At 47.9% G+C, this 21186-nt stretch overlaps 2 protein-coding genes across 5 annotated transcripts in view; one reads left to right on the top strand and one right to left on the bottom strand.

The window, feature by feature from the left end:
- Positions 1-5471: 5471 nt before the first annotated feature.
- On the bottom strand, positions 5472-14611 carry C17H1orf43 (chromosome 17 C1orf43 homolog). The gene is made up of 7 exons (XM_035099042.2): positions 14433-14611; positions 13081-13182; positions 11124-11241; positions 9350-9403; positions 9093-9259; positions 7925-7983; positions 5472-7611 (listed from the first exon to the last, which is right to left on the bottom strand). The coding sequence occupies exons 1-7, from the start codon at positions 14547-14549 to the stop codon at positions 7413-7415; spliced, it is 816 nt and encodes a 271-aa protein (XP_034954933.1). The 5' UTR covers positions 14550-14611; the 3' UTR covers positions 5472-7412.
- A 103-nt stretch (positions 14612-14714) lies between these two features.
- Positions 14715-21186, top strand: part of UBAP2L (ubiquitin associated protein 2 like) — a 45771-nt gene continuing 39299 nt past the window's right edge. The window contains exon 1 of one of the 4 annotated variants that reach the window (XM_060269710.1): positions 14715-14791. The gene's annotated coding sequence lies outside the window, so the exon portion shown is untranslated. The other 3 variants (XM_060269708.1, XM_060269709.1, XM_060269707.1) reach the window with 3 other exon arrangements.

The raw sequence follows: 21186 nt of genomic DNA, 5'->3' as shown, positions 1-21186 counted from the left end.
GGCTTTAGATACCTATTAGGTCCATAAATGGCCATGTAGCATATATTCGACACAAAAAAACTGTGACAATTTGTTGTTGACAAAGGACAGACGGACATATAAAGGGTCCCATTACCTTCAGTAGCTTAGGGCCTCAGACAGTCAGGTTCTGCATCCATAGCAATGACCAGAGGAGGAATGACTGCTGGGAGTAGAGCAGAGTGAAGAATTGCCGTGTTGTATCTGCAGCAGCACAACCAGATGCCTTCATTTGCTCTGGCTGCAACAAAACATCTCTCTCCCGTATCGGTCTCTAAAGCCATAGCAGTCGCTGCAACTCTCCGGCTGTTTGACTCCACCCCTGGAGCCACACTCCTCCAGCATCTCCCAAGACAGACAGGTGCCAATTTAACTCAATCCCAAGTATATGCATTTTTGTAACAAACGACTTGGCCTTGCAAAATTGGGGGAAGTGCAAATTTCAAAAGATGGCTGCATCTCACTTCACACCTTGCTTCAGCCCTAGGAGCCTTTCCCAGACCATGACTTTAGGAACAAGAGAAGCAGCTGGGAAGAGAGAAGGGGCGTTTGGGGATATTTTTGAAAAATAATTTTATAAGTTGCGTGTTTTTGCTTCTCAATTTGCACTGTGTTATTTAATGCTCTGTGACTTGTTTTTTTTTGTTATTTGTTTAATTGATTATGGTTTAGAAATTATTGTAATTGTTAAGAGTGAATTTCTGTTTCATTCTTATTTGCTGGTATTTAATTTTATGGTGTCCTATTACATTCTAATGGATTATTGAATAAGACTTTATTGGATAGAAGTGGTTTCTTTTAAGTTTTGTTCTTATTATGACATTTTTATATCAGATCCAATTGTTATAAAGTGTGCAATCTTTGTTGTTTCTTCTCCCTCCCCTCATTTTTTTTTAGCTTGGATATAACAATTTTATTAAATGTTATCTTCGTTGTTTCTTTGGCTTGTGTAGAGTCATGTAGAAAGGCGGTATACAAATTAAAATTGAAAGGTAACGTAATGAATCCATCAGTTTAGGCAGGTCTGCAGTGAGCAGGACTCAGGTGGCCTTCAGCCCTGTGTGCAGAACTGCACCTTCTCCTTCTTTTTCCAACCCAGGTGCCAAGAGGCAGGAAACTAACTAATGCAGTGCGTTCTCCAGCCATAATTTGCCCCATTAGTGAATAGCCAATTCCCTTCCCCATCACTGCCATATTCCACTGATTCATCGATCCGCTCGGCCCATCTGCTGCTGGAGATTCCCCTGCAGCCATGACGGAGCACGCTTCGGTGGGTAGCACACGGCCGACCTTGGGAAGGGGGCAGCGGGCTGGGGGAAGGGAGGGCCTTTGGGTGGGTGACAGTGGCCAAACGCAGAGAACATTTCTGTCCTCTCTACAAGTTTGTGGCACACATTTGCACGGAGTGTGGGGAGAGTAAAAGTCCTGGCTGGTGTAAGGTCCCTGTGGGTGAGAAGCTGCAAGGTGTTCCTGCCCTTGACCAAGGTTCAGCTTCCTTGGCATGAAGGTCAATGGAGACAGCGGTGTCCTTGGGAATTGATGGTTTTATTTACACACACACACACACACACACACACACACACACACACACACACACAACCTGAGCATAGGATGAAGGGGCTGACACCTCCTCCTCCAGGTCCCACTTCTGACACCAGTGTTGCACACCAGTACGGCACACAACCCCCATCTCCGAGCAGCACGACTCCAGGTGTGTCTGAGATTACCCAGAATTCACTTTCCCTGGCATGAAGGCCAGTGGAGATACAGTTCTAGTCACAGATACACCCAGTACAACTTGAGCAATTGATGTCCCGATGTTAAGGTTGTCCGGGAATTTCCAGGACATAGCCGGGATTCAGCCATCAGGAACAGTGCCCAGACAAAAATCGAAAGGTCTGAGAAAAACCGGACGTATGGCAACCTGCCAGAGGTGTAGATTTGGGTGGATTTCCTTAAAAATATGCTCAAAAACATATTGTTCTTTTTTTGAGTTTTTGCAAAAATAGATCAGCAACTTTTGTGTCCTATGTCCCCACTACTCACCTTTTCTCCAAATTAAAAAGCCCCAACATTCTTACTGAATGTGATCCAAACCACAAAGAAAGAGAAGTTGAGAGGGCACTCTTTACCACTTCCTGTTTCAGCTCTATGTGCTTTCCAAGTGCCAGACTAATTCTACTGGATCCCACTTTTACCCGGATACTTTGGAAAAGTGTGTACAGGTGCTCTATTTTTCAGGTGGTGGTGGTGGTTTTATTTGGGGGAGGGGGAGTGAAGGGACTGGAGGGGCTGGAGCCCTAGCGCTCACTCAAAAATCCAGATGTGTCCCCAAAAGCTAGCGACTTCTGGCATATAGGAATACAGCCTTCTTAACATGCTCGGAGACCCATTCACCTTGCTTAATATGCTCCCAAGCAGGTTCTGAGACTTCTCTAGGGTGTACCGTGGCTCAGATCAACATTTGCCTTCCCAAAACCTTATTTGAGTGTTTCTTGGGGCAAGTAATTGGGCAGGGGCAAGTAATTGGGGTCCGATCTCCAAGCCTGACGGCCTGATTTGGTGCCAGCACTTTGCCTGCTCCCCGTGCGTGGCAGGGCTGATGTGATCCGGGATGACAGCCTGCGTAATGAGCAAGGGGCCTGCCCCCATTCAGCTCGCCCTTGTCAATATCCAGAACCAGCCGAGGCGCTGATGGGCCCTAGAGCAGAGAAGCATCAAGGTCGGCGGGGTGGGCGATTGGGGAACGGCAGATACAGGGGGGCGGACAGAGCATCTCAGAGGGGAGGGAGGGTCTGCTCTGAAAGACGCCATTTCTAATCAGAACAGGGCAAAATGCCATTGCACACACCCTACCTCCCAGCGGCGAAGAGACTCGGGAGTTTGGGTTCCTTGGAATGAAGGTCAATGAAGTTTGTGGTGCCTTTATGATGTTTTGTTTTATTTGGACATATGTACAACCAACGCGGATGGTGCTGTGGTCTAAACCACTGAGCCTAGGGCTTGCCGATCAGAAGGTCGGCGGTTCGAATCCCCGCGACGGGGTGAGCTCCCGTTGTTCGGTCCCAGCTCCTGCCAACCTAGCGGTTCGAAAGCAAGTCCAAGTGCAAGTAGATAAATAGGTACCACTCCGGCGGGAAGGAAAACGGCGTTTTCGTGCGCTGCTCTGGTTCGCCAGAAGCGGCTTTGTCATGCTGGCCACATGACCCGGAAGCTGTCTGCAGACAAACACCGGCTCCCTCGGCCCATAGAGCGAGATGAGCGTGCAACCCCAGAGTCATCCGCGACTGGACGTAATGGTCAGGGGTACTTTTAACTTTACCACCAGAGCGTAGGACGGTGAGGCTCACAGCATTAGCACTTCAGCAGAGCTTGCCTCCCCAAAAGGTTTCCTGAGAAGCCCCAAACTCCACTTTGGCACCAACTCAGAGCAGACATTCCTCTGTGCCCCCCGTTTCCAGCATCCAGCTATTGTTTTTACCTTACAGTGTGATGTCGCTTCCAACTAGGTAAGTGGGAGGTAGCCCTCATTTGTCTCTATGGCAACAGGGCAACCTCTTTGGCCATGTAAATGGTGGTACTGAACTGGCCAGCAAATGCCATTGGCTGGTTTGGTTGGTTTCTTTGTACAGATTCTACCCTCTCTTGCGCAGGATCACAGGGGTGGAAGGGACCACAGGTATCATCCAAACTGACCACTCTCCAAATCCCAAACCGTATCAGTATATAAAACCTGCGAAACCAAACTACTGTAGTGGCATCAAAAGTGGCATCATTTAAGAGGGAAACAAAATATCCCCTTAAACTTTCTTTAAATAGTAATAAAAAAATCAAACGCCAAGTATTCCATGAAAATCCCACAAATGAACATGGTCAGCGACTAAATAAAATGAATCAGAAAGTGCATACATTTCTCTCACAAACACACACAATCCCTGCTGGTACTGAGCATAATGGATGCCAAATTCTACTAATAAAGCAGAGTTGTGCTCATCTGAAAACCTGAGGATGTTTGTACAGTGGTACCTTGGTTGTCGAACTTAGTCCATTCTGGGAGTCCGTTCGACTCCCGGAACAGTTCGACAACGCGGCTTCCGATGGAAGCCACGTCGGAAGTTCGGCTTCGAAAAAACGTTCGCAAACCAGAACATTTACTTCCGGGTTTGTGGCGTTCGGGAGCCGATTTGTTCGGGAGCCAAGCGGTTCGACAACCAAGGTATTAGAACCTGGAATTGAGGGCCATCCCTACCCTTAGGCAAAGTGGTGAGCTGACTCAGGCAGGGGAGGCCGTCTCTCGTTTTCCCCACCCAGCCCTGTGTCCTTGAATCAAGCCTGCTGCCCTTAGGTGTGGTGGAAGAAACTATCCCACTGCCAACCTTCACCTCCGGCTGCAAAACGCCTTGGGCCAAGACAGTGGCTGGTGCTCATCGCAACTGATGGCAGAGATGAAAAACAGGGGAGGTCCTATGAACCGACATAGGAAGCCATGGAGTGGATATCATTGGTCTGTCTAGTACAGCATTGCCTACACTGACCGGCAGGGGCTCTCCAGGCTGGCGATACAATCTTCGACCTCTCCAGGTTAGGGATGGGAGTATCTGGGACCCTATGCATGCAATGCATGTGCTCTGCCACTGATCTTTCCTTTAGGAATAATGTAAGATTCGAGTCTTCATCGCCCAAAATAGAGGGCAAGTTTAAAGAGGAACCTAGGAAGCTCTCTTATGCTGAGTGAGATCTGGGATCTCCCCCACTGCAAAGCAGCTGTTTTGCCAGCGAGATCCATTCCAAGGCTCCTCACTTCCTGAGACTTACTTTGCCTCTTTCACCAGCCTTCTTCAACCTGAGGTCGCCAGCTGCTGCTGAACCACAGCTCCCTACAAGTAGGCTTGGGATGATGGGAGTTGGGAGTCCAACATCAATTAGGGGACCGAAGGTTGTGGAGAATTCTGCCCTGTACGGATGGCTAGAACAAGAGCGTTGGATGCGATAGGGCTGGGAGCATCCTCTAGCTGCATTTCTCAGAGAAAAGTTGCCATCTGCTGGCCACAGAAAGGGCAACAGCCCTGGTTGTCTGTAGCTTATTGCAACAGGAATGAATTAACACACACACAGAATCACAGCGTTGGGCCAGATCTGCATGGTTTCATGGTGCTCTCATTGGGGCATGCAGTTAGCCTTTGTGAGAAGAGGATGTTAGACGAAATGGGCCTTTGGCTTGATCCTGCAGGCTCTTCTGTCGGCTCAGCATTGTCCAATGCACAGGGCAGGATGTGCGGTGTCTGCCTGACTTCAACGGACTGCCAGCAGAAGGAGCGAACACTGGCACAAGGGTGAACCTTAGTCGACCACAGAAAACACGCAGGTAAGGATGGGCAAACATGTCAAATTCGGTTTCTCTTTAGGTTTCTCATTTTTCCATTTCTACACATTTCCACATTTTTCTTAAAAAGTCATGAAAACTGGCATTTATTTCTCCTAAAATACACACATTTCTATATAACTTTGCAAAGCACATTTTCCCCAAATACAATGCATTTGTGTAGGTTACCATCACTAATACAGGCATTTTTTTAAAATGCACCCTCCCAGTATATGCAGTTTCGTCTAAATTCCTGGGCCAGAGGATATTTCAAAATTTGGGAGCAGTGTGAATTTTGAAGAAGGGATTTGTTGAAATATGATGCAAATTTCCACGGAGTATTAAATTCAGTTATTGATGCTGAACAGAAAAGGCCCCTGAGCGAAAACATTCAAAACTGACGAGGGTGGAAATCTGGCCTTTACTTTGATACAGCAGGGATGGAGGGGTGACAACCTGTGGTCCTCCTTCCAGATGGTGTTGGACTCAAACTCCCATTAGACTCAGGCAGAGATGATGGGAGTTGGGAGTCTAGCAACATCTGGAGGAAGGCCATAGGAAGCCCCTGAACTAGACACATGTCCCAACCAATCAGGAATCACATATTAAATGCATATTAAAGCAGGGAAGGGGAGCCTGTGGCCCTCCATATTGTTGGACTACATTTCCCGCCGGCATGGTTGGGGATGATGGGAGTTGTAGTCTAACAGCATGTAGAGGGCCACAGCCCCCTTACCCTTGATATACCCCAGAGCAACACAAACCATGTGGGCTTAGGATGACACAGCCCCAAGATTGGGAGTTTGAAGTCCCAGAGAACAAGGAAGAAAGCATATGTGCTTGTGTGAGGGCAACAAAGTCTCTCTCTCTCTCTCTCCCACCTTCAAATCTCATGCAGCCATGGGGAAGTCCCTCTCTAGTCCTTAGCTTTGCTGTGCTCTTCTTGCTGGCTTTCTCTCTCCTTGAAGTAGGAACCAGTCAACACTTGTGTCTTTTAAAAGCAGATGCGGGGAATCTTTTTCAATGGCAACGGGGTGCATATCCTAGGAGGCCCTTCCAGGTGTGACTCAAAGTTCCTGGAGACAGAGAAGAGATGGGCCCGGGAACTTCGTCCAAGTCAGCACTGCTCTTTTGCATAAGAGATAACCAGGAGCCCATGGCTGTGCAAGTGTCTGCTTTATTAAAGAGACGTTTTCAGAAACAGACAAGGACAGTCCAGCTCTCTCTCTCTGCCCCTGCCCGCCCCTCAAGGCTGAAGAGGGGCGAGCAAGGCTTGTTGTGCCGAGACCCAGCTTGGCGGGGGGAACGGGACACCCCCTCAGTCGTGTTGGGGTTGGGGACACTGACGTTCCAGCGCATCGACGGCAAGTAGACAAAAAGGGAAATGGGCCCCGGCCTGACCCACGGCGGTAAGCAGCCATTTCGTCGCGACGCTCCAAAACGGCACTGCAGAAAAACAGCGGCCCCAATGTGGCTGTTTTACAACCCAACCGCCTCTTGTGCTCGTGGGTGTGGACCTTCACTATTTCCTCGCTGGCTGGAAGGTAGAGATGGGGAAGAATGGAGGGAAGGAAATGATATTGGAAAAGGGGGGAAAGGACAGAAACAATGTCCCCATGGTGAAAGAGGATGGAGGACGAGGTGCCAGAATTAATGAAATGACTAAAAGAAGCCCCTCTGCTCTTTCTCGGCGCCTTCGGCGGGCAGTAGGGAGAGAGAGGCATGCCTGGGAGGTTGAGTCTTTTTAAATAAATAAAAGAGGTAACTGACTGATATATTTACAAGACCACACGGGGTGGCAGAGGGAAGGGAAAACTCAAGTCGCTCCCCACCCCAAAGCAGCAACATGCTTCGCATTGGACTGTCCACCGAAATGCCACCTGGCAGCAGCTAATGGCAGGCCAAGCGCACAAGCCAAAAAAGAGAGGCAGGGTGAGAAGAGTCTTCTTGGTCCTGGCGGGCCAACCGACAGCAGGCCAGCCCCACTGAGAAGGGAGAAAGCCCTCGCCCTGTTGTGCATCGAGGGTGAGGATCACAGGGTGCTCTCCAGAGTGTTGTAGTTGTCCTTAAAGCTCTTGAGCTCCAGGAAGTGCTTGGCTCTCTTGCTCTTCTGGCTGGAGGGCAAGTAGGTGACCTGGATGGTGGTTGGGCCGGAAAGGTCAGGCGAGAGGGTCAGGTCCTTGGCTGCGGACTGGTGCTGCCTCTGGCTGCTGCCTCCTCGGGCCTTGATGCTGCGCCGGGAGAGAGGGAAATGAGCAGTTGCCGGATTAGAGGGGCGGTTGCATAAGCACAGTATCCAGTGAAGCTGATAGATGCAACTAACTTGGGTTTGCTCATTTTGGGAAGAGGAGATCCTGGGGACTGAACCCACGACCTTCCCTTTGCAAGGCAGATGCTCTACCGCTGAGCTATGGCTTTTGCAAAGTGTTGCCGGTTTGATTGAGGGATTTACAGGCCTCCCAGCACACTGCACCGTTCTCCCAGATGTAAGAAGGTGATTATCAAAAGAACAACCCCTTCCCCAGCCCCAGCCCCAGGACTTACATTGCCGCCAGCTCATACAGAGCTTCCTGGTACTTGAGGAATTCTGTCCTCCCGAAAGTCTGAGAAACAAACACACACACAAAAATGGGTCAAGGGTATCAGGTGGTTTAGCATTCCTGCCCCGGAACATCTCACTCCCACCTATGAAGCATAGAGGCAGAAAGAAGACACAAGAATTCAGAGTACAACAGCATCAACCTCAGCACATTTCATAGAGAAATGTAGCTTTCTGGATCCAAGAGAATGGGCGACTGCTGAGTGTTCCAACCCCGTTTAGCTGGGCATTGGAGAAGGTCCTTTCAGGGCTGGAGGCAAAAGATGGCCATATCAGCAGCACATTTGTCATGGGGACAGAGTGTCACAGCGCAACATACAAACACATACAATCCCAAATTGAAGGCAAAGATGATCTACAAGGAACATGTGGATTCTGCCGGCTGAGCGTTGTGTCTATTAACACTGTGGCCACTGCTACCATAGTCGACACAGATTAAAGGTATGTACAATCAGAAAGAGCAGACGTAGGCCACCTCTGACCATGCCAAGGAACTGAACGCCTGCATCAAAAGCAGGTGGCTGGGGATTTCCCCCGCAACCTAATAGCTGCATTCCTTCCTGGGTAACACATGCCAATGGTGGGCGGAGCCAAAGGCAAAAGTGGGTAGGGCAACAGGTGTAAAATTTTGCCTTTGAACAACAAGGTAAGTTCCTACACATACCACTCTTGATTCACCACCCAGAGAAGGAAGTTCTAGGACACCGGGCAAAAATATCAAACAAGGGCACAAATCAGGCAGCTGGGGGATATGGATGGGAAAGAGGAGAATCCAGAGGGCCAGACAAAGGTTGTATTTGACCCCCACCCCACCCCACATGTTCCCTACCCCTGATCCAAAGGGGAAAGGGGGCAAGACCCATTTTAAGGCTGTCCGCCACAGGAGGAAAAAGAGAAGCCAATGCTTTCAGTGCTAGAACACCAGCTACCCCGAGCCAGCCCAACGCCCTCAGGGATTAAGGGAGTTGTGGTTTAACGTTCTTGGACTCCCATCAACATCAGCAGTCAACATGGCCAATGGTCAGGGATGATGGGAGCGCAGTCAAGAGTTCTCAAGATGCTTCTGAAGTCCCAGAGTCCAGTTCCACAGCACTCTGGGCAAAGACTACTCACCCCTGTGCCGTAACGGGCACTCTCATACCCATCCAGGAGTATGTCAATCAAAGTCTTGCGGACACCTTTGAAGGGGGTGCTGGAGTTCCGAAGGTCCACCAGGTAGGCGCGGAAGTTCTTCCCGATCAAGGATCTGGGGTGCCTGCCTTCAGAGGAGAAGGGGATCTCTATGGTGTGTAGGGGGGGAACAGAGAGAGTGTGAATACGAGCAGGAAATGTAACCACCAGGCCAGGCAGCTTAACATTTGTTTGCTCACCTGAGTCCCTGATAGCGTCCAAGGCCTTCATCCTGTACATGTAGTTATAGCAAACTGCAACAAAAGGAGACAACCCAGAGGCCTGAGTCAGTTTGGCATCTCTGTGAACTTTCATGCCCTCGTCTCCCACCCTCTTGGCATGAATTAGGAAATAGTAAATGGACAGTGTATGTTCAAAGTGTGGGAAAAATATAAAGATTTATTAGAACCTAAGACACCTTGGTGGTTATCACCTATTGAGGCATTGTCACTTGAAACAATTGGGGGGGGGGAGAAAGAATGGCCAACATACAGAGACTTATTGGTAGAACAAGAGGGAAAACTAAAATTGAAAGAATATGAAGAAATAAAGGAACATCTTCAAAGTTGGTTGCACCATAGACAGCTAAAGGATATCTTCAAAGATAGTAAGAAAGGTTTTTCATATTTGGTTTCTAGATTCCAAAAGGAAGTAATAGAAGAGAATTCAAAACTATTAAGAAAGGCATATAATATCCTTTTGAAGTGGGAAACTAAAGATGAAGAAGTAAAATCTGAAGAAGTGTGCATGCACACGAAAGCTCATACCAAAATATAAACTTAGTTGGTCTTTAAGGTGCTACTGAAGGAATTTTTTTATTTTGCTTCGACTCAGACCAACACGGCTACCTACCTGTAAGTAAAATCAGTAATGATTAAATGGGCACAAGATATACGTCACAATATACAATTTGAAGATTGGATAAAATTGTGGAAAGTAAATTTGAAATTTACGGGTTGTATATTGTTGAGAGATAATTACATAAAGATGATGTACAGATGGTACATATCACTGGTCAAATTGGCAAAAATGTATAAAAATGAAAAGAGTATTGGAGGTGTGAGCCTGAAGGTACTTTTTATCATATGTGGTGGGATTGTAAAAATGTAAAATTGTAAAGGGAAATGATATACAGTGGTGCCTCGTCTTACGAATTTAATCCGTTCCGAAAGCACATTCGTAAGTCAAAAAACGGAAACGCGATTTCCCATAGGAATGCATTGGAAACAGAAAAATTCGTAAGTCAAAGCAACCCTATCTAAAAATTCGTAAGTCGAAAAATCCGTATCTAAAACCGCCACAGTTTTTTTCCGGATGTTGAGACATTCACAAGCGCACGACCATTACCCCCATTCGTAAGTCGAAAAATTCGGTTGTCGAGTCGTTCGTAAGTCGAGGTACCACTGTATAATGAATTGAAGAAAATGCTGAAAATAACTTTTGTTAAATAACCAGAAGCTTTCCTGTTAGGCATTTTAGGTCAAGATCTGCCAAAAGAGAAGAGGACACTATTCATGTATGCTACTATGGCGGCGAGAATTTTGATAGCACAAAAGTGGAAAACTGGAGAAACGCCAACTAAAGAACAATGGCAAGAGAAATTGATGAACTATGCAGAACTGGCAAAATTGACGGACAGACTTTGAGAAAAAGACAACAGTGAAAAAGAGTGGGAACCATTTATAATATACCTGCAGAAACAAAGGAAGAATATTGACTTGATGGCAGGATTTAAATAAACACTCACATCTTTATTAACAAAGAACATTTAAAAAGATAAAGAAATAATATAGTGGACCTTTAGGAAACAGCAGTATGTAATAAGGGAGAAACAAACCAGAAGTGGAAGTTGGGGGAAGCCCAGGAGGGGAGGGGGAGGTGATGTAATATAAATGCTATTGATATGAGATGTATGTAATGATAGAAAAAGAAAAGTGAATAAAAATTTAATAATAATAATAAAGGAAACAGTACATGGGCTTCGAGGCGACTCCAGTTGAAGGAGGCGAGTGTCGTCGTGGGACAGCAGCCGGGGCTCATACTTGATGTCCTGAACCCGCGATAGTCGGATGTCAATCTCCTCCTTCAGGCCCTGAGCAGGTAAAGGGGAAGGGTCAGAGGTGAGGGGCACAGCACACAGTTTGCACACTGAAACATCCCACAGGTATCCATAAACCTAACAATTTGCTCCCCTTTCAATAGCGCACAAAGACCAGCCACCCAAGGCTACCTCACTCTGCCTGATCTGGAAGGCCACGGTCTTCAGCAAAAGCAGAGCCAAGAAAAGTCCTTGGCCAGGACCCCAGCGGGAAAGCACCAATCAAAATCTTTTGAAATGAAGCATCATGAATATTGCCCCAGCACTGCCAATCTCCCTTCTTGGGAAATCTCTAAGTGCCAACCAGACATTTGCGATAGCTTTGGGTGAAGTTTGAAGATAGCCACTTCCGGGTAGGAATGCGGAAGATCCAACAGGCCAATAGCAAAGCTCGTTCTCTGGGCGTTAACCCATAGGCAGGCAGAATAGTACTGTCAGAAAGGGCCATAGCTCAGTGGGTAGAGCACCTGTTTTTCAAGCTGAAGGTCCCAGGTTCAATTCTTGGCATCCCCAGGCAGGGCTGAGAGAGAGAGACTCCCTGCCTGTAGTCCTGGAGGGTTACTACCAGTCAGGATAGACAATACTAAGATAAATGGACCAACAATCTGACTTGGGATAAGATACTTTCCTGTCTTCCTATTGAGGCAAAAGAGGGAGGGGTTAGTCAGCTTATGTTATGCTGTTATAATAAAATGGGGGTGGGGAGAACAATGCTTGTTGACTTGAGCAAAACTATATAGTACAAAGAGATAATAAACAATAATAAATATTGTTAAGTCTTCAGAGTTTTCCTCTGCCAGTAGTAATTTCATTTTCTAAACTAAACATTGCTAAACACTTATTAGGACTGTATTGCCCAAAACTGGTCTGAAGTCCATATCATTATATCAGTTTCATAATTTCTGACCTGGCAATACATTGCGAATCATTATGTGTGTTTGCTAGGCAAAAAAAAAATCACAATGTGGGAAAAACCGTGAAGCCAGGCAATGCTGCTCTTGATTACGGAAGCCCCTGTTAACTCTGCCGGCTCAGCTCTCCGCTGTCTCCTGCAGGGGGCCAGCGAATCGCAAGAGCAGGCGCCGGCAAAAATCACGATGCTGTAAAAGCTGTAAAGCCAGCCAAGGCTCCATCCTTTATTTCAGACACTGACTGTAATATATCGATATATTGTGCGGTTTAGCTGGTGATATATCACAATGTTGAAAACCAGGTATCCCCCAGCCCTAATACTTATTTTTATTTATATAGCTCAGTTCCAGGACCTTATGCTCCCAACCAGCGATTTTACATCAACCAGGGTCAGGAAGCTTTTTCAGTCAGAGGGCCACATTCCCTTTCAAGAAAAATGAACATCACATTTTAGCTGCAGTTCATTTTCAGCTTTGCATTCGTTATAAAAAAAAAAGCATGCCTAGACATTCCGTTGTTGCGGCCGTAATCTTGGTTTAAGGTGCCATTTAGCTCCTAGCTTTCATATCTCAGTTTCTAATGCTGCTCCTGTGGTTTCCAGCAACTGGTATTCAGAAGCATTTCTATCTCTGACCATGGAGGCAGAGCCACCAACAGCTTTATCCTCCATGAATTTGTCTCTTTGAATGCCATCCAGGTTAGTGGCCCTCCCTACCTCCTGTGGAGCAAATGCAATTCTTTAACTATGTGCTGCACAAAGAAGCACTTTATTTTATCTGGTCTGAGTCTTGTGTAGGAAGAGAATCCCAAGGCACAAGCAGAGAGGCCTGGAGGGCGGCACACAGCTCCTAGATCCGAGGTTCCCCAGCCTTCCTTTAAGTCTCCCTCCTAACCCTAAAACAGGGTTGCCTGCCAACCAACCTTTGGCGCGTGCTGCCCAACTGGCACATGGGGGCCACGGCGGGACTTCATGGCGAAGCGCATGATCTGCCTCTTGACAAATATGAAGAGTAGCACAAAGACCTGGGGAAAAAGACAGAAAAAATGCTGAAATGGTATCACAGACCTGAAGCAATCCTGACCCCTTCCCACAATCTGCCCACAGGGATTTACTTCCTCCACGCTTATAAAGTATCTATAGTGAGAATACATTGTACACGAGCCACCAAAATGATGCTGCGGCACAAGAGGCCAATACAGTTGTGGGTTGCCATCAACCTGTGCATCATGCCTGAGACGTGAGAAGGCACCACAGTACCCAGCACTGTAACAGCCGGTTTCCCTGCAGGGCCGGTTCTAGGCAGTCAAGACCCATTCAAGGAAAAAGAAAGCAAAAATGGAAAGGATTGAGTGAGAGTTTTGAATCTGCAGGAGGATCTCTTCGCGCAGAATGTGAAACTGGAGGAGTTCTGTCATCGTAGCTCCAGCAAGCTGGAATTCTGCTGCCCAAAAGAGGTCCACTTCCATCTTTTCCTGCGACCTAAGAGGGACCTGCAACCTGCCCCACAGGCGAAAGGAAAGACACCAAGGTGTCAGAGTAGTGCAGGAGAGGGCTAACAAAGGTCACTCCAGCGCAGAATCATGGAGTTGGAACGGACCACGAGGGTCATCTAGTCCAACCCGCTGTGATGCAGGAATCTTTTGCCCAACGTGGGGCTCGAACCCACGACCCTGAGATTAAGAGCCTTATGCTCTCTAGCAACTGAACACAAGCTTTTGTGTGTGAGACGGGGAAACTGATGCCGCCGTAGAATCTGTGAAGCTTTCTCAAAATGCGGGGCTTCTTCCTAGGCTGTGGAGGCGAATCTGGGAGTTTCTACCTCGCAGGGTTGTTGTGAGGGCAAAACGGCCGCGGCTTCAGAGGAAAACAGAAGGGTATGAAGAGATAACCCAGGCATAGGCAAATTTCGGCCCTCCAGCAGTTTTGGCCTACAACTCCCATGATCCCTAGCTAACAGGACCAGTGGTCAGGGATGATGGGAATTGTAAGTCCAAAACATCTGGAGGGCCGAAGGTTGCCTATGCCTGAGATAACCGGAATAGCGACGGGGCCAAAGGCGTGCATGGATAAAAAAGAGAGACCCGGGGAAAGGAGGGGAAGCGCGTGTTGCCATGGCGACGCGGCAGTTCCCCCCCCCGCGCCCTTCACGGGGCCCCTCAGCGCCTCCCCTCCCTCCCTTCAGCGCCCCGACAGGGGCCGCCCTTCCTTCCATCCCCGCTCTTCTCAGCGGCGTTCGCTCCTGGCGCCTTTCCTGCCAGGCATTTGTCCTCACCAGGCTCCCGTAGGCCATGATCAGCACCACGTTCACCCCGGAGAGCCAGTTGCTGGACTGGGGAGGGGGGGAGGAGGAGGACGGCGACGAGGAAGAGGAGGTGGAGGACGCCGCCATCCCCGGCCCTGGCGCCTGGCCTGGCCCGGCCGCCCGAAAGGGCCACACAACATGGCGGGCGCCGAAGCCGGGCTGCGCCCCCGTCACGTGACGCATTACCTAACACCTCCCGCTCGACTTCAGACTCTATGCCATAGAGTCTATGGTTTCCGGAGGGCGGGGAGAAGAGGTGCGTCGTGTCAGGTGACCGAAAGGAGGCGATAACGTGGGGGAGGAGACAAAAAAGAGAGAGTGAGGGGTGGGTGAGTAATAACAGCAAATGCTGGACTGAATGAAGCCGAAAGCAAAATTATATAGCAGGAAGCCTACCAATAAAGGCAGGTTTTGGGGAGGGGGCTGGGAATGTGAGGGTCACGTGGTCCGGATAGTGGGGGAGGTTACAGGACAGGGGGCCAGTGTAGGGCTGGGGTTACCCACTCAGTGGAATGTGAGCGGCATTTCCGGTTCCCAATGGGACGTACGTTGCCACGTGCAGGACCAACTCGGAGGAAAGAGTAGGGTCAGTACGTACTCAGAATTTCTGTAACAGAAAGGGAGATCTGTGCGTGAGATAGGGCCCATTATCTTAATTTGCGAGGCGGCAATTGGTGGCCTTCCGGTTGTTGTCAGTCTCACATCCAGCAGGGCCAGTGGTCAGGGATGATGGGAATCGTAGGTCCTAACCCACTGTACTACCGTAGTTTTCCCCAAACCCATGCTTTAAGGTTCAATCGCTTTTATTGTTTTATAATTTATAGAAATATGTAAAGATCACTTAATCAGAAAACTTTCTTAGTTGTGCAGTTAATAAACTAGCAATAAAACATAAAAGCAGCAAAACTTAAAAAACAAATATAGTTAAACTATATTGCTACGCTACACCAGTTTCCTAGTTGAAGTCCTCTCTCCGCTGCCTCCTCAAAAAAAGGTCTAAAACACAACAACAGTTTTATTATTTGTATCCAGCGCATCTGATTGGGTTGTCTGGTACCGAGTTGCACCCAGTAGTCCTACTCAAAGCAGACCCATTGGAATCAATAGACATGACTAGTACTGTATAATAATACATTAAATAAATAAACAGCTTAGGCATATGAATTTCAATTAGGGTCTGTTGTTGTTGTTGTTTAGTCCTTTAGTCGTGTCCGACTCTTCGTGACCCCATGGACCATAGCACGTGTCCGACTCTTCGTGACCCCATGGACCATAGCACGCCAGGCACTCCTGTCTTGCACTGCCTCCCGCAGTTTGAGTTACAGGTAGGTAGCCGTGTTGGTCTGAGTCGAAGCAAAATAAAAAAATTCCTTCAGTAGGACCTTAAAGACCAACTAAGTTTATATTTTGGTATGAGCTTTCGTGTGCATGCACAAAGCTCATACCAAAATATAAACTTAGTTGGTCTTTAAGGTGCTACTGAAGGAATTTTTTTATCCCGCAGTTTGGTCAAACTCATGTTCGCAAACTGCCTCCCGCAGTTTGGTCAAATTAGGGTCTACTCTTGAGTAAAACATAGTTCCACGAAACCCGCCGTGTCCAACGAGAACCGGAAGCGTTCGCTGACGATAACTGCATCCCTATCCCATATACCCACCTCCCCTTTTTCATCCTTGGCCATGTGAGTTCTCGCAGGGAGGCGTGACGTGATTCCTTTAAGAAGGCGGGGCCAGGGAAAACGTTCGGGGTGGGGGTGGGGAGGTTGCGATGGGCGGGGAAGAGTCCGAAAGCGCGCCGGGATAAAGACGAAGAGCGGGCGAACTCTGACGGACAACAGAAAGGGGGCGTGGCCCAGCCTCCCTCGCCGCCGCCCGTCACGTGACGCGGCCCGAAGCCGCGCCGCGGCCCTCCCTCCAATCCCCGCGCGCGCTCGTCACGTGGTGGGGGCAAAGGGGCGGCCGCGGCCGCGTTGGGTTAGTTGTCAGTGTGTGTGGCGGCGGCGGCGGAGGAGGAGGAGGCGGTGGAGAATCAGGTAAAGTTGGCGGCCGCGCCGGGAATTGCGCGCGGGCCCTTTAAGCGGCGATCCCGCCCCTTTCCCCCCACCCACCATATCATAATAATAAATTCCTTCCTTAATACATACTTATATATGTATATCTATATGTATATCTGTACTTTGTGAGGGGATTTTTCCCCCCTCCCCTGGGCTTAAAAAAGGAGCTTTCCGTGGAGAGTGAGTAGAAGGGGGAAAGTCCGGCAGGCAGTAATTGTTCCAGGAGACGGTGGAGCTGCTGGGCCTTCCGAGGGAGGGAGGGAGCGAGGGCGGGGGAAGGGGGCGTGAGGAGGGGAGAGTTCCGGTCTCGAGCGCCACCGCGGCCTAGTCGGCCAGAGCGAAGCCGGGGACTTGCGTAGCGCGCCAGGCTGGGCCAGGGAGGGGCTGAGTCGGGCTGAACCAGGCGGGACCGATTTTTCCCCCGCTCAAACTTCTTCGAGGTCGATCCTTTCCCCACAACCTCTGGGTAGGTAAACCACTCCCCCCTTCTTTTTACTATGGTTATTACTCTCATCACTATTTTTAAAGCATTCCTCCTCGCCCCACCTTGAGGCCCTCTGGGCTGTTTCCGCTTCCAGAGAGCTCCGTGGACCGGGGAAAAGAGAGTGAGGAGTCTTTTTTTCCAACTCTCCACCCCCCCAACCACCACTCCAAAGCCTTTACCGCAAACACAACCCCACCCTTCACTCCAACCTGATCCTTCTTCCCGGACAACCAGGCCTGGGGGGAGCTTCCTGCGAAGGTGGGGGAGAGTTATCTTTTCCTCTCTAGAAAGCCGGATCCATTGTTCGTTCCTCCCAAGACCGCTTGTTTCTCTCTGTCCCGTCCCCCCCCCCCACCGAGGTGTAAAAAGCTGGTAAATTTGGCTGGTGGCGGTGGGGAAACTTCTCTTTTCTGTCCCCACCGCCCACAGATCTGTAAACATTCCCCAAGTAGCCCTTAAAAACCTGCACGTGGAAACGATTTAAAAAGTCAGGGGAGGAGAGAAAGTTCCTCAATCTCGTCTTTCTTCTTTAGTTTTTTTTTGTGGGGGGGGGGGGAAGAAACAACAGCTTGTGCCAAGTTTGCAGCAGCGTTCTGTTTCCGAGTAACTGAAGCTAGGTTGGGCTGCTTCTAGCTGCAGTCCTTTGAGCGCTTAAGTAAAGAGGCAAGCTCCATTGTACAAAGCAGGACTATGGCGGATGAGTCTTATCAGTGGCTACAAGTCATCATGGTTATATATTTCGTCCCATATCAAAGGCCTCTGAATGCTGGTTTCCTGAGGACTGGTGCTGCTGGAACTTCAGAAGATGAGTCTCTTTCGTGGCTACAAATCATCATAGCTCTATATGTCCTCCCTTATCAAAGACCTCTGAATACCAGTTTCCTAAGGATCATTGCACTTCTGCTGAGGCCCATCTTGTGGGCTTCTCAGAGGTGTTTAGTTGCCACTTTGAGAACAAGATGCAGGACTAGATGGGCCTTTGGCCAGATCTTGCAAGACTCTTCTCACCTTATTACTTTGTAAGTTTGAGCTGCTAGACTGCAACTCAGTGCATCCCTTCCTATAAAGATACCTCATGCAAGTGGTACTTAACCTCTGAATAAACTGTTAACTGGCTATAAAACTCCCCCGCTTTATTTTTCTAAAACATTTTCTGGACTGTTTCTTAAACTCCTAGCTGTGTCCTTGGATTTTAAAAATATTTTTGGATACTGCCCTTCCTTTAAAGAATTCAGGATGTGCCCCCCCCCTTATGTGGGAGGGTTACCTTCCTCTACTTAATCCTCACTGTTGTTGCTTGAGGATGAAACAGCACAACTGGCCTTGGTGAACATTGTGACTGAACAGTTTCTCGAATCCAGGTCTCCGAAGCCTATTCTTGCGACTTTGGCTAGGACACTTTGCGAAGTGCTCTAGTGCCAGGCAGACAGATGGGGCACTGAAAGAACCAAGATTCCCTCGGTGCCGGAAGCTTTCAATCCAGAGGGTGTGGTGTTTACGAAAAGATACTTCAAATACTGCAGAGCTTCTTGTTGTCCTGCCTTTAAAAGCTAACTACCACTATTCTCCTGAGGATTCTGTCACTCAGTGGGGTTTGTGTAATGGTGTTTCTGCTTGTATTGCAGGGCAGCTAGCTCATTTTTCGTCAAACCTAGGGAGTTTATGTTGATCTCCGTCACTCTTCTTTCTTCACTGCCCCCGCCGGCCAGGCCATCTGCTCCAAGTGACCAGTACCATTTCTAGGGCCTCCACTTTCCACATGGCAATTTCTGTTGAGATTTGGTGCCTTTGAGAAAGCTGACTACCTGCAGCTCCAGTTCTTGCTTATCATGCTGCTTCTGCTTCCCATCCTTTGAAAGGCCCTCTTTTTGTGCAGAGAACTTGCATCAGTGCAGCACAAACACTGCTGTTCTTGCCTTTCAGCATCTTCTCTTCTGCCTGGCTTCTTCAACCTAAGTTCTTGCTTCTCAGAAAGTGATTCTTAATAACGTACATTGCAATCCTAACCATGCCTACTTTAGGAGTGATGGGGTCAATGAGGTTTTCTCCCAGGTAAGTGGGTTTAATTTTGCAGCCTCTGTGCTTTTAACGGACAGTAGATTGAACAGTTTCATCCTTGCAGCAATCCCTCTGTAACCTAGGCTGCTGTTAATTTTTGTCTCATGAACGAGGAACAGAACCAGTGAGTGACTGCTTTTTGCTTATTTATTTGTTTCTCCTTTCCGAGCCTTGGGATTTGTGCTAATATTCCTTTTCCCTCCCTTGCTCTATAGAACAAGTTGTTGGACTTCATCTCCCATCAGCCTCAGCATGCCCAATGGTTATGGGATGATGGGAATTGCAGTCTAGCAACTTCTGGAGGGCCAAAGGTTCCCCATCCATGCTTTAGGAGTTTAAGGGCTCAGGCATCACACAACGAAAGTCAACACTTTTGCCATTATTTCTCTCCTAAGGCGGTTCTTGTAACTAGCCAAAATGATACCGTAAACTTTTTCATATTGAGAAAATAGAGTCCAGCAGATAAGATCCATTTTAGATTTTATTGCTACTACTATATATACTATATATATATATACTGCTATGGACGCAAACAAGTTTCAGGGTGAAGGTGTATAGCTTTTTAGTAAAGTGTGTTTGCATTGTGATTTCCTGTGCAGTCCAGTCCTATGACTCCAAACCACATCTCACTGACTTACTTCAGTGGGGCTAAGTCACAGAAAACTGCACCCTTAGGTACAAAAAAAGTTTTGCTAAAGGGAAGCTTGCTTTGTTTTTTGCGTGTACCTGTGTTTTTCCATCTATAGCTGTGAAGTTTGCCTGCTTAGGTTGCCAGAAGCATAAACACCCTGTCAGCATCACTGGCCTTTCCCAGTATCTATTCTCTCCAGCAAAGAATAACCATCTTATTGCTTTGTTCTTAGAACCTTGGAGTCCCAGAAGATGCTTTGTGGGACCAGATCTCTTCTTTGACATGGGGGTATTAATCACTAAAGGGTCTGTCAGACTCATGGCAGCCTTTCCTTCAAACTTATGAAAAGAAGACTGCGTATTGCTCTGGGAGACTTTGTTTGGAACATAGAAAGCTACTCAGTCCATTAGTCCAGCTAGCTCAGTATTGTCTCCACACTGGGTAGCAGTGGCTCTCTGGAGTTTCCAACAGGGGTCTTCTGGTACTACCTGGGATTAAACCTCGGGTCTTCTGCATGAAAAGGGTGTGAAGCAGGGCTTTGGGGCATCTGTGGAACTTTTTCTTTGTGTAGTGATTAAGAATTCAAGCTGTGATCTGAACATCAGCAGTGCTCTTGATCATCTTTGGATAGTATGTGGTGTCAGATATTTAGGAATAAATTTCCATTGGGAGAGCAACACTGCCTTATCAATTCGTACTGAATAGTAATAATGGGAATCCTAGCACTGACCAATCTTACTAATTATTTTAAAGATGGTTGAAGTAGTGTGGACGAAAGACTTTGAGCATTGTATAAACATTGTTCCTAATACTTAAATATCCCGAGTGAACTGAAACCCATAGCTTTTCATCCTGGCCCTAACTGTGACCTCAGATAATAGTGGCTGTTCTCCTTTAAAGAAACTCATCACATTACATCCTTCATCTCTCTTTATTTTCTTTCGCTATCTATATAGGTATTTTCAGCATTTCCCCCGCACACAGCTTGTCTGGATCTTTCTGTGTTCTTTCTGAGTTTCTTTTCTCTCTCTGCAAAATCTTCTCCCTACTATCAGTGTCTGTCTTGAAATTTGGCTTCCTGCGCTGAAGGTGGTACTTGGTAGTGAGTTTCCGTGGTGTCCAGTCTCGTGTGATTCCACTGTTTTATTCTTGATGGTGCAGTGATCTGTAGGGATTAAGAAATCTACCAGTAGTTGGATTCTCTCCAAATTCCCAGCTGTGGGTGCTGAGGGCACCCCTATAAGCCCCCAGACCTGTGTGGGAATGGAACTTCTTATATGAAAGCAATGGATAACTATAGATTTCTGTAATTGACTCAAAGGCCTACTCGCGTATAAACAGGAAGTTTATTCTACCCACGAGATGGAAGCCACTGGCATTGTAATACAGGAAGTGCACTGAAGCTCTTTTTTATGCCAACTCAGAAAGGTATTTATGGTCAGGACCTGAGCATAAATAGCCCCACAGTGCTTCCCTTTGAAGGCCCCATAATTTGTAA

The sequence above is a fragment of the Zootoca vivipara genome, chromosome 17 (genome assembly GCF_963506605.1).
Source record: "Zootoca vivipara chromosome 17, rZooViv1.1, whole genome shotgun sequence".
Classification (NCBI taxonomy): Eukaryota; Metazoa; Chordata; class Lepidosauria; order Squamata; family Lacertidae; genus Zootoca; species Zootoca vivipara.
This window is presented reverse-complemented; position numbering and strand designations above follow the sequence as displayed.

Bases quoted from the DNA above. Each gene is read 5' to 3' on its own strand.
- C17H1orf43 (XM_035099042.2), bottom strand. From the start codon at position 14,549: ATGGCGGCGTCCTCCACCTCCTCTTCCTCGTCGCCGTCCTCCTCCTCC. The intron at 11,242-13,080 runs GTTGGTTGGCAG...TTACCTGCTCAG, and splicing joins TTGGGCAGCACGCGCCAAAG to GGCCTGAAGGAGGAGATTGA. The intron at 7,612-7,924 runs GTAAGTCCTGGG...CTCCCGGCGCAG, and splicing joins CTGTATGAGCTGGCGGCAAT to CATCAAGGCCCGAGGAGGCA.